At 38.8% G+C, this 13115-nt stretch overlaps 1 protein-coding gene across 1 annotated transcript in view; it reads left to right on the forward strand.

Moving 5' to 3' along the window:
* NELL2 (neural EGFL like 2) overlaps window positions 1-13115 on the forward strand; it is a 344834-nt gene that overhangs the window by 98486 nt on the left and 233233 nt on the right. Inside the window, 6 exon segments of the mRNA XM_021704922.2 lie at window positions 3917-4090; window positions 4181-4277; window positions 6594-6666; window positions 6837-6919; window positions 8022-8150; window positions 9645-9747. Coding sequence (XP_021560597.1) covers window positions 3917-4090; window positions 4181-4277; window positions 6594-6666; window positions 6837-6919; window positions 8022-8150; window positions 9645-9747 — 659 coding nt within the window.

Genomic DNA, 13115 nt, shown 5'->3' on the forward strand with positions numbered 1-13115 from the left:
TTTTTTTTAAAGATTTTATTTATTTATTTGAGACAGAGAGAATGAGAGAGACAGCACATGAGAGGGGGGAGGGTCAGAGGGAGAAGCAGGCTCCCTGCCGAGCAGGGAGCCCGATGCGGGACTCGATCCAGGGACTCCAGGATCATGACCTGAGCCGAAGGCAGTCGCTTAACCAACTGAGCCACCCAGGCGCCCGGTTAATCTTCTGTTTTGCCTGGAACTTCTGTCTCCTGTTTCTGCATTCTTCCACTTAAACAAAATGTGTTCAAAATTGCTTGTGATTCAAGAATTGGCTTTTTAAGAGTCTGGACTTTATAACTGGGATTATGTATTGACAAATGATACAATAGTTACCATTTATTGGGTGATTACTGTGTTTCAGATGCCCTGCTTTGTGTGGATTATCACAGTGACTCCTCATTTTACAGATGAGGACACTGAGGCAGTGGGAAGTGGGGGCAGCGGTGGTAATGAGAAGCCGAACTGGATTTTCAGTTCCAGAATTGCATAGCAATTGTGCCTTGCATGAGCTTCTCTAATACATTTGGTGCCAGAAGTACATGTAGCTTTTCTTCAGGTGACTAACAACTGGCTTCTAGCTTAATATACAGACGGTCCTATACTTAGCATGGTTGACCTTACCATTTTTTAATTTTACAGTGGTGAGAAAGTGATGTACATTCAGTAGACACTATACTTTGAATTTTTGATTTTGGTTTCCTTCGGGCTAGTGACGTGTGGTATGATGCTCTCTCATGATGCTGGGCAGCGACAGTGAGCCCACAGCTCCCTCGTGCAGTCACGAGGGTAAACAACTGATACACTTATAATTAGTCTATACCCATACAACTGTTCTGTATTTTTTTTTACTTTCAGTACAGTATTCAATAAATTGCCTAAGATATTCAACACTTTATTACAAAATGGGTTTTGCTGGGATGCTAGATGATTTTGCCCAACTGTAGGCTGATAGAAGTGTTCTGAGCATGTTTAAGGGAGGCTAGGCTAAGCTACGATGCTCGGTAGGTTAGGTGTATTAAATGCCATTTTCAACTTGTGATGGGTTTATCAGGACATAACCCCGTTGCAAGTTGAGGAAGAACTGTACTGAGGTGATCTGATCGTTCTCTTTAGGTTTAATTTAAGGCAGCAGAAAAAGTCTCATTTCATGTGTGTGTGCAACCTTTTTTGTCAGATGAGACGTGACCTTATTTTCATCCCTTGATCTTGAGTTATGAAGGAGGTTGTTAAAATGAATGATGTCCTGCAACTGTCGCCTATTTCTCTGAAGCCTGATCTTAAATTAGTTTATATTTCTGCCAATGCAAAGGATATTTGAATAACAAGGGCATAAATTATTATAAAAGGTGAACTTTATTTCTGATTTTAATGACTTCTCACAATTATGAATAACAGATCAAGGAGACATGATATGTTCAGGTGTGACAAATTACCTTCTTGGGATTTAAAATGTGGTTTTTAATTTAAGGTAACAAATGCTTATTGAGCATAAAAGGGAAAATAAAGAAGAGTAAAAAGAAAGTTAAAAATCACTCATAGTTATATCACTCAATAATAGCTTTAAAAATGTTGATATGTTTTATTCTATGTTTTTTCCATGGTCACAATTGTAATATATCAGTTAAGGTTCTAGCTGTAAGGTGACTTTGGAGGCAATGGGTGGGAGGGCAGCTTACAGAACTGATGGGAGCCTGGGGCATCAGAATTTGGAACAGGTAATAACCAAAGGCACCCTGATGGGCCAGCAAACAGGAAGGAAGATGCAGAGTGACCTGAACATAGCTGACCAGGGTGCTGCTGCCCTAGCACATTGTGGGTGCCTCTTCACTCCCCTCCTTGGCTGTGCTCCATCAAGAATCTCAGGAAAGTGAGCACCTGGGTGGCTCAGTGGGTTAATTGTCTGCCTTCGGCTCAGGTCTTGATCCTGGAGTCCTGGGATCGAGTCCCTGCATCGGCTCCCTGCTCCGTAGGAAGCCTGTTGCTCCCTCTGCCTCTCTCTCTCTGTCTCTCATGAATAAATAAATAAAATCTTAAAAAGAAAAAAAAAAGGAGTCTCAGGGAAGAGTGTCTGATTGCTGGAGTGTGTCGTCAGCCCATTCCTGGCTATACCATGGGAAAGAAGAGGGAGGATTTGATGATTTTGCTTTTTGAATTGAAAAAGATAACTAACATGTACTATCTTTATTGAGTGTTTTGTGTGTACTGAGTAATATTCTGAGGCTTTCTTAAATTAACTCATTCACGTCCTTACAGATGTCCATTGAAGCAAGTACAGTTCATATCCCTGTTTTATAGTTGAGTGACCAGATGAGGTGCAGAGAGGTGAAGTAGCTGGCCACTCTTGGGAGGGGTACTGGGATGTGAGTCCTCAGGCTTTAGGGCTGAGGTGTTTAACCACTCTGTTCTGCTGAGCCTTGGTGGGGGGCAGAGAGGGGGCGAGCCAGTCCTGCCTCCCACTGAGACACCACCCAGTGGGAAACAGTGGGCTTCTGGAAATGAATATGGCTGTTATTAGAAAAATGATTCATTAAAATAGACCCAGTGTTCATTAAGATACTTTGTAACTTACCGTTATGCAATAATCATATGTTCATGCAACTTCACATCTTCCTATGGTTTTATATATCTTAATAGTTACTGGTTTTGAAGATTTGGATTAACTTCTTTCAACCTGTTTTCCCTTCTTTTAATGAGAGCTAATATTTATTGAATCCTATCCATGTGCTAGGCACACTTCTAAGTGTTTCACGTCATTATTTGTTTTTCTCTTCACTACCTGTTTTTTGTGTATTGTGAATCTAAAATTCATTTTTTTTAATTGAGTGAATGATGCTAATGAAAATGTAGATTTTGGTAAAATGTTTAACTTCTGAAGTTGTTCTTGTTTGTAGGGCATGGTGTCAGCCCCATTGTTATTCAGGCTACTTCTAGTGCCTCAAGTTTAGGAATCCAGTGCAGGTGACATTTCTAATAGTATCTAGGAGGCTACCTGACAGCAGCAATAGGGTTCTTGCCTCAGTGTGTTAAGAACTGACAGGTTTATAGCAACAGGGCAGCGTGTTTGCTGATGTTATTTTTTTTTAAATGCAAACACCTCTCTATTATTATAGAATTTACTTGTTGAATTAAATGAATACTTGTGGGGCCCCTGGGTGGCTCAGTCCTTAAGCGTCTGCCTTCGGCTCAGGTCATGATCCTAGGGTTCTGGGATCAAGCTCCCTGCTCAGTGGGAGGCCTGCTTCTCCCTCTCCCACTCCCCCTGCTTGTGTTCCCTCTCTCGCTGTGTCTCTCTCTGTCAAATAAATAAATAAAATCTTTAAAAAATAGATGAACATTCTCTACTTGGCCTTTTCCGTCACCACCCTAGTGGAGGTGTTGGGTCCTCAAGAAGGTAGAAATCTAGGCTCCCCACGAGCTTTACTAGTCTATTTGGGGATGGGGCCAGTTTTTTTTCTGTGATGTTTGGTTGGAATAGAGTGGTTATTCTCTAAAAGTTTTTGTTTTATCAGGCTTCCCCTTCCTGGCCCTTGGCTAAAGAGAGCAAGCTTTCATTGGGAGATATATATATATATATATATATATATATATATATTTTTTTTTTTTTTTTTCTTTTTTGGTCTACACTCACTAGTGTTCCAGGTTGCTGGCTTCCTCAGCCAAGTCTGGGATATATGAGGCCAAAAGAAGACCTAGGAAGCCAGTACCTTGGGTCTGATTTTCTTTCTTTACTCCATCTTTTAGACTCTTCCTATGTCTGTTTATAATATAATGTTTAGTTGTACTCAGTGGGAGGAATAGGAAAAACATTAGACTCTATCTTTCTGGGGCTGGAGGTCATGTCAGTAATTTTGGAACTTTATTTTCCCTGGTCCCCATGGGGCTCTTCTCTGCACAGGTACCTGGAGCTGGAGAGCAGTGGCCATCGGAATGAGGTCAGACTGCATTATCGGTCAGGCAGTCACCACCCGCACACGGAAGTCTTTCCATACATTTTGGCTGATGACAATTGGCACAAGCTCTCCTTAGCCATCAGTGCCTCCCATCTGATTTTACATGTTGACTGCAATAAGTAAGTGAAATGTTCTCAGTTTATGAAGTGGAAGATTCTACAAAATGACTGTCAACTCACACTGCTTACTCTGATATTTCCTTTTTGCAGAATATACGAGAGAGTGGTGGAAAAGCCCTCCACAGACTTGCCTCTGGGCACAACATTTTGGCTGGGACAGAGAAATAATGCGCATGGATATTTTAAGGTATTTTTTGGCTAAGGGCTGATGATAGCATAGAAATATAAATGCTTTCTAATGAGTTTGGAAAATTATGTTTTGCTTTTTGTGGTGTGAAACAAAATTATTTTTTTTTTTTTTTTATTTTGTTTGTTTTTTTTTTTTTTTTTACACAGTGTTTTATTTAGCTGACCTACAGTATTTTCTCTTTTTTCCTGAATAAATTTGATCTTTAGACATTACAGAGATAATCACAAAGTAGCAATCGGGAAACTAACATATCATTGTTGAGATTAGGCATTCAAAATAATAAATACCTAAGATGTTAATTTACAAATAAACTATCCGCCACTGAAGCGTCACCTTTGATGATACTTTTACATGGATGTTAATAACAGAGGATTGAAAACTTTTCAATATTCACTATTCATGGTCTTTTTGTACTACAGAATGTGAAAGGGGAATACATATATATGCACAATCTGTCAAAACTAGAAAGCAGTCATAATTTGTCTCTTTTTTTTTTTAGTGCCTACTTTGAGACACACTTCATAGAATTTCATCATTGTAGATGATCTAAAAGACATCTCATTTAAATTTCTGTATCTTAAGGATGAAGAAATAAAGTCCAGAAAATTGCTTGACTGCAAGCCCGTAGTGTAATCATTTTCCCCCAGGGACTAAGACAGTGCCTATAATATAGAAGTGGTTCAGCGAATGGTTGTTAACTGAAGAATAATAGGTGCTGAGTCTGACTCATGGATTTCTGGGTAGAGTAGGTACCAGTGATTTTGAAGTTGTGTTCTAAGTAAGCTCTGTAACCTGGGAAGGTGTTTTTTAAACTTACTTAAACTGTTTGTTACCTGGAAACCAGGTGCTTTCTATGTGTTATTCCTGAATCTTGGTAGTACTGGCCTTGATGCAGGCTCTTTTTTTCTCTTTTACCTGTGCATAAACCTACTCTGAGGGGTTAAGTGACTTGCCCAAAGCCAGTCATGAGGAATTGATTCCATGTTCACAAATCCTAAACAATGAGTGCTTTTATACCACATGAGGGATGGCACATTTGTAGATGTCAAGTCTCTCCTCTTTTTAACCATGGCAGTCTTTCCCATGGAGCCTGGATGTGGCCTTAGAATCCTTCTCACACATCAATTATGTGTACTATCGGGGTCATAATTTTTACTGTAGACTGTGAGTGGTGTCCAGTGGAGTTGTACAGTGTTTAACTGTACATGGAAGCCTTGTTTTCATGTTGCTGCTTCCAAGTGATAGGAGTTTGTATAGAAGTTGCGTTTTTAATCCAAACCCCAAGCAAACAACAGATCCAGCAATTCCACATGGTATGCTACAATATTTATCATTCACATTGACACTTTTCTTATACTATGCTATTAATTAGATTAAACATGTAGGAGATACAGGCCAATATTTGACTGGTATATTTTGTAGGTACATTCAAAATTGTCTTGATAATATGCTGGTCCTGTCACCCTGTCATTAGACATTCTGTTTGCATTTTTCAGAGGAATAAAGTGAAATATTAATTAAAAAGTATATAAAGTTGATGAAGGAAGAGAGAGGGGTGGTAGATGAAAGGGACAGCTGGAGTGTGTCTGATGAGTTACCGTTGGCCTTTGGTTTAAGAGCCCAGGAAGATGGAAGCTAATGAAGCCTTAGTGACTAAGGATACATGTAAATTTTACCTATAGACACGTGATGTGGCCCTCTGTGTAAAAGGGGTTATTTGCTGCTGGAATGTTTAAAAATTTCACGCTAAACTTTCTGTACTCCTAGACTTGTCGCTAAGTCTTGTGGCAGCTGGTTAATGAATCTATTGTCCTTTATAAATTGACGAATTAGTTCTAAAAGGTCCGACTGAAAAATGAGAAATGCTCAAATGAGTATTGCATTTATGACTCAGTTTTTCTATCTGTTTCTTTTTGATGGCTGCAGTTAATTTAAAATTGGTATCAGTTTCACTGTTGCTGAAACCAGAAGTGATTTTCGGGTTGATTTTTAAAGGTCATTTTCAAGCTTTTCTCCAGTGGCTAAGTAAAAATAACTTCTCAAAACAACATGACTATTCCCTCTTAATTGTATCTTGACATTTAATCTTAAGGCTTTAAAAATATTATCAATAGGAGAGTACATGGGTAATCATCTCTTTTGCCTGATGTATTTCTTTCCCTTTGGTCTGAAGTAGAAGTGATGTATTCAAAAAATGTTGTTTAGGGATCTTGGTGCGTCTATCTTGTAATGTTTTCCTTCATGAACTTGACTGTTGAACATAATTTGGGTAGATGAAAGTAATACATCTTTTTAAAATTTTTTTGCACACAGGGTATAATGCAAGATGTGCAATTACTTGTCATGCCCCAAGGATTTATTGCTCAGTGCCCAGATCTTAATCGCAGTAAGTCCATTAGTTCTTGCACTGTGTGATGAAAAGTGTGCTTCTTGCTTAATTTTCTCCAGAATGTCAGTTTGAAATCGGAGGTCCGATATATTAGTTGTCAGCATGGACTTAACTAGATTGACCTCCTTATAAATACAACTTGACCAATGTAGTGTTTGTAATTCCAGCCTGTCCAACTTGCAATGACTTCCATGGACTCGTGCAGAAAATCATGGAGCTGCAGGACATTTTGGCCAAAACATCAGCCAAGGTAAAAGCTACTTAGAAATTGAGTGCGGGAGCTCAGAAAGCCTTGAGGTTCTTCATAGTTTGTTTTTTTTTTTATAACCACAAATGTTCACCTTTGAGACTTTTCTTATACTATACTGTTTGCTGGGATTGAATTTAAATCTCTGCTCAAGGAAAGGGCTTATAAATTTTCAAACCCTAGCCATCTGTGTAACAAATGATCGGTAAATCAGAAATGAGGCAGATTACCTGATTTTCACACTGCTTATTACAGTAGGATTTATTGTTTATTTTAGTTTTTATTATTATTTATTTTTATTTAGCTTTTTTTTTTTAAGATTTTATTTATTTATTTGACAGAGAGAGAGAGATAGCGAGAGCAGGAACACAAGCAGGGGGAGTGGGAGAGGGAGAAGCAGGCTTCCCGCCGAGCAGGGAGCCTGATTTGGGACTCGATCCCAGGATCCTGGGATCATGACCTGAGCCGAAGGCAGACGCTTAACGACTGAGCCACCCAGGCGCCCTTATTTAGCTTTTCTTTATAAGGATGGAGGTGAGGGAGCATTGTAAAGAATATGGACACTGGAATTATGTCAAGGGAATGGTCCCACGGATGCTTTCTACCACTGTGTTGCTGTTGTAGGATTATTCACTGTCCTAAGCATGTATCAAGTTTCTTTGCAATCTCACCAGACTGTTGTCAGCTTGCATAGTAGTTACTGAGAACCTGCAAGTTGTCTCGTATATCTATGATTTGTTTCTGACGCGACATAAATTCTGAAAATTTTCTTCACTTGAATAAACATGTTCATGAAATTAAACATTTTTAAAAATGAAAAATGCTTTTCAGCAGCGTGAGTGATGCCATTTTTACTTAGCCCCCATTTATATCTTATAAATCATGCTTTTTTTTTTTTCAAAGGCAAGAACCAAATTTACCTCAAAAAGAAGAGGGGGAAAACCTTTTCTTTTAAAGGATAGGCTTCAATATATTGATGACAATAACAGATGGGCACAGCCATCATTACTGCCATATGCAGAAAAACATCCGACGCCTATTGAAGTATTTTGCCTTTCTGTGTTGCTGGAATGGTGAACACTGTGAACCCCTTCCTTTGCCACAGCTGTCTCGAGCCGAGCAGCGAATGAATAGATTGGATCAGTGCTATTGTGAGAGGACCTGCACCACGAAGGGAACCACCTACCGAGAATTTGAGTCCTGGACCGACGGCTGTAAGAACTGCACGTGCCTGGTATGGCTTCCGCTGAGAGTTCAGATGGAGGGAACGCAGATGCCCCCACTCTTTAAAAATTTATTAAAACAATGTAATCATGAAAATTTCAAGACCCATTTCCTCAAGACACAGCACTAAAGTGCCGGCCAGCCCGCTCAAATTTAAAGAACTGTGTGTTGCATTATTCAAGACACTTTCTAGCCTATAAAGATGATTATGGCTTAGGAATACTATAAAGTTTGAGTTTATTGGTGCACACATGAAGTTAGCAATTTAAATTGGGTTAGTGAAGGTGATTCCCAAAGGATTCTATCCGTTATCCTTAACATTTCCAGAGATTTTCCCCTCATGGGTTTATTAATGCATTTTAATATAACTAAATTATATGCAGCATGAAATACTGTCACCAGATTGGGCCATACTAACAAATAATGGAGTTTAACTTAGCAATCTTTTAAAGTTTGCTAATACAGTAGAATAAGAATGAGAGAATTTAAATAAATACGATTTCTCTAATTGTGCACTCATAAAGTAGAAATATTTAGTGCATTACTATTTCAAAAATAGGTTCATTTTCAAAGAAAAGGTCAAGACTCGTTCGGTTTTTAAATTTTAAATTTCACATGAATTCATCAGTTAAAAGTCATTTATTGGAAAGAAGCCAGAGGTCTATGTGAATTAGCCTTTAAAAAAAATTTCTCCAAATTCATCAGGTTTGTTCAAAAACAGAATTTCATGCATTAAAAAAGTTAAAGCTACCTCCGAAATAGTCATATGTGTGTGCACGTATGTGCATGCATCATATGATTTCTATTCGGGAACGTATAATCTTCCCACCAAAATTATAGCACTTTACCAATACAGTAAAGCCTGCCCAACGTGTTAAATGGGAGGCAAAAATCGAATTGAGTAAAATGCAAGAGGTGTATAGTGAGGTCAATAAGGTGACTAGAGAAGCAGCTAGCTGCCTGGGAGTTCTGGATGACCTTCAGGAAATAAATTTCTTGCCATCCTGTTTGCGGTTGAGTGCTTCTCGTGGTGGTTGTCAGCACTGCCTCGTGGTGGTGCTTAAATATCCATGGGAAGATTCTGGGTCCCAAGACTGGGTCTGCAGGATGGCAGCAGCTATTCCAGAAATCCCCTGGCTTGTGGGTGCTCATTTTGTGCATAATCCGGGCAGACATGAGGCTTACCCCTAGCCTGCTGTCAGTGTGTGCTCCTCCCTCCACCCATGTTCTCATCCACCTCCCGCAGAAGGGGAAGAACTCTAGGGTGTGTAGCATCATCACTGGACAGAAGATGGGAGCCAATCACCAACTGTGTTAGAACCCAATACGTTTTACTGCGGGTCTCCGTGCTATGGGTTTTACCGTGTAATAACCACAGAGAATAGTGGTATTTATGACATTTTATGTGAAGAGTTTAGATTTAAAGATACTTTAAGATTTAAAAAATATTTTCAGGCTATCAAACTGCAACTTGGGAATTCTTTAAATATTGCTTTCTTCTCAGAATGGAACTATCCAGTGCGAAACTCTGATCTGCCCGGTTCCTGACTGCCCCCTTAAGTCGGCTCTTGCATACGTGGATGGCAAGTGCTGTAAGGAATGCAAATGTGAGCATAACTTTTATGATGAATACTTTGTTTTGGCAAAAATAAATCTTTGTTATTAATAAATATTCACCCATCATTGGTTTGATCTGGGCACCCTAAAAAGCTTTTAGAAATGATGCAAATAGGAAGAATACTTTCTTTACTTTGGTTGATCAGTTCTTTTCCATTTAAAAATGCTATACTTGTATTTAACAGGAAAATTCTTTTCTTGGAGGAATCTGTTCTGTATAGTGACAGTAGTAGGTAAGATCTGTAAGAAACTTAGTGGTAGGCATTTCTCTCATTCCACTACTTGATACAAATACCTCCTAAATAGGTTAAGAATGGTCCACACTCAGCCATGGGGACCAAGGAAATCCATGATGCAAGTGAGTTTGGATAGCATATCCAAGTTATCATAGGATTGTCCAGTGTGGATGGGGCCGTGGTGTCAATTCATAAAAAAAAAAGGCTCACACTCCTGAGTGAGGAAGCTGTGTGACCTTCGTAGTAGCCGTGTGGTTCACTTCTGATGTCAGGAAATGCTCTCTGATTTCATAGCTGTCCTGAAATGAGTTCTATATCATTCATTCAATAACAAATCGTTGCATTTATGTCACTTACACTTTAAAAGACTGTCCTTAAACTCTTGTTAAAAGGAGCATTTAAAATTTAGCTATTTTTGTCCAAAGGAATAGGAAGCTATGTAAATGGAGTTGTGATGAATTTTGTAGGATATACAGGGCTATGTGAGTGCAGTATCATCATACATGCAGGACCAAAGACGGAGAGGTGGGGGAGGGGAGGGAAAGAGACGGGGAGAGAATGAATGGTTGCTTGTGCTGGGGCTTTTGTTCGCCCTGCTCCGTTTACCACTGCCATGCCCGACTCTTGCCTACGTAGTGTGCAGTGTGCTGTTGCTGGTCAAAGTGACAAGTTCTCAGGGAAGAATCAGGAGGTCGCTTTGTAGCCCATTGATTTAATTCCCTCAGGAGCTCATTTATATTTAATTTTATTAGACTTTACATTGAAGCCAGTCCATTTCACAAAAGTATATTAGCCTAGTCAGATAGGTTTGGCTGAACCAGGAAGAACTGAATGCAATTTTTCTTACATGTGTCACTAGCTAATTTCCTCAGTGAGGAGTCATCTGAGTTCCTTGAACTTGTCTTAGTATCTGAAAGCTCGTGGTGATGTTCTGTAGTTTTCTTTGTAGATAGACAGAGATAAGAGGAAGCAGGGCCCTTTCTAGGGCTTTATATTCATAACACAACAATAGCAGGAATCAGACTTTTTGCTTTAAATTCTTTTATCCTTCTTTGCACACGTACTTCTACACAGTTACCCCTGAATATAACAGATTTGCATTAAGTGATGTCAGTTTTATTAGAGCAGGCTGATTGAAATAATGGACCATCATGATAGATGCATTAGTCAGAAGTAGTGAATTTCAATTCTGATTTTACCATTTGTCTCTGTTACCAACAGTCAGCTGCCTACTAAATCAGACAATGCTTGAAATCTTCCCAACAACAGGCAGTTAGACTTAATGAAATGGTAAAATATTTTGAGATTTATTAATGCAAAGTGGTTCTGGCAGACTTTGGTGTTAATGATTGAAAATCGACTGTGTTTGTCTCATGTATCATAGAGAAAGCTGCAAGTAAGTAATCAGTGAGGGGGACCACAACATCCCTGAAGTAATGCCAAAATAATTTATTTGAGTCTTTCATTTTCTATGGTTAAAGTAGTAAGGATAAAGTGACTTTGTCTTTCTGGTTCTATTTAGTGAATGAATGCCATGGAATATAGAGGATTTGTGCCTATATTTGTATTTTGAGTACTCGAAGTACTTCTAATTCTGATGAATTCAGCGCTTTACAAGAGCTAGCAAGAAATTTTCTGTAAACACCAACAGACTTTTTTTTTTCCTAAGGGAAATAAGGAAAATTTAGGTCTTACGGTAAATATTTTTAAAGATTACTTGGGAACGTGTCTTCACATGCACAATTTAAAAACCAGTCAGTAAAAATATTTCAGGAAATGTGCTTCTGAAAAGTTTGCAAAAACTTATTTTATAAAAGAAAAGGTAACATTTAAACTAAATTTAATAATCATTAACTGACTTGCTTATTCAGACTTTAATATGTGCTGAGAGAAGCAAATAGTTACGTAAGAGTTGAGTGTGTATGTGTGGTGTGTGTGTGTGTGTGTGTCACTATTACATATGAGGTGAAGCAGACAGTCTCTTTTTCTTATGTTAGTCTTCCCAGTATTACCATTGTTATACTTTATGAGAACTTAATTCCGGTGGAGTATGAATTGAGCTGTATGTTTTTTACTTTTTAAAAGAGAACCATAAGCCTTCCTCTTACACCCTGAGCTCATCCTGTCTTTGCAACTCTGTTGCTCAAAGGCCTTTTTAATGACATAAAACTAACAAAATATATTTTTTACCGAGACCCATTTAAAGAGATTCATCACTTGTTTCTAAAGTCCTTGGAAGGGAAAACATATAACCTAACTGCTGAATTTGACTCTGCCAAGATTGAAATGAACAAAAGAAGTGCAAGTGGCCAGTGGTTTTTTGGTGTTCTTTATTGAATGCTTTCCGGCTCGTTTCAACAGAGTTGTTTGCGCAACCCTGTTTTGCAGTCCGCTTTATATTTTCCCTCTGTAACTTCAGCTCCAGCTCTTTATCCACATATAAATACTGGTGAATAGTAAGAAGGTTGTTGTTCTGGGAAAGAAGTCAAAGAGAACCAAGCCTGTCACTTTTCTTTATTTGAATCTACATAAGCAAAGTGTTGGAAGGAGGGAACTAAGCCTCTTCCTGCTCCTATCCCTGAGCTATTGTGGTGGAGTTAAACAGAGAAAGAAGATCCAAAGGCAGGAAATGCCAGCACCAAATAATTACGGTCATAATAATCACAACTACAATGAAGTCATATGGTTAGAAGGCGCGTAACTCTGCTCTTCAATGTGAGCTTTACAACAATTCTATAAGGCAGGCATTGCTTCCGTCTTCCTAATAAGAGCAAGTGCATGACTTGTCCAAGAACACACAGTTAATTAGTTGGAAGTCACAGAGAAGTTCCATCTGGAAGTGCTGTGCTTTTTGAGCCTACCTCCTTCTTTAAAACCATCTGCTACAGGGGCACCTGGGTGGCTCAGTCATTTAAGCATCCGACTTTTGATTTCCGCTCAGGTCATGTCCTCGGGTTGTGAGGTTGAGCCCTGCCTGGGGCTCCGCACTCAACACAGAGTCTGCTTTTTCCTCTCCTTCTGCTCCTCCCCTCTGCTTTCTTTCTCTCTTAAATAAATAAATAAATAAATAAATAAATAAATAAATAAATAAAATTTGAAAAACAAAAACAAAACATCCGCTA

The sequence above is a fragment of the Neomonachus schauinslandi genome, chromosome 5 (assembly GCF_002201575.2).
Source record: "Neomonachus schauinslandi chromosome 5, ASM220157v2, whole genome shotgun sequence".
In the NCBI taxonomy this organism is placed as follows: domain Eukaryota; kingdom Metazoa; phylum Chordata; class Mammalia; order Carnivora; family Phocidae; genus Neomonachus; species Neomonachus schauinslandi.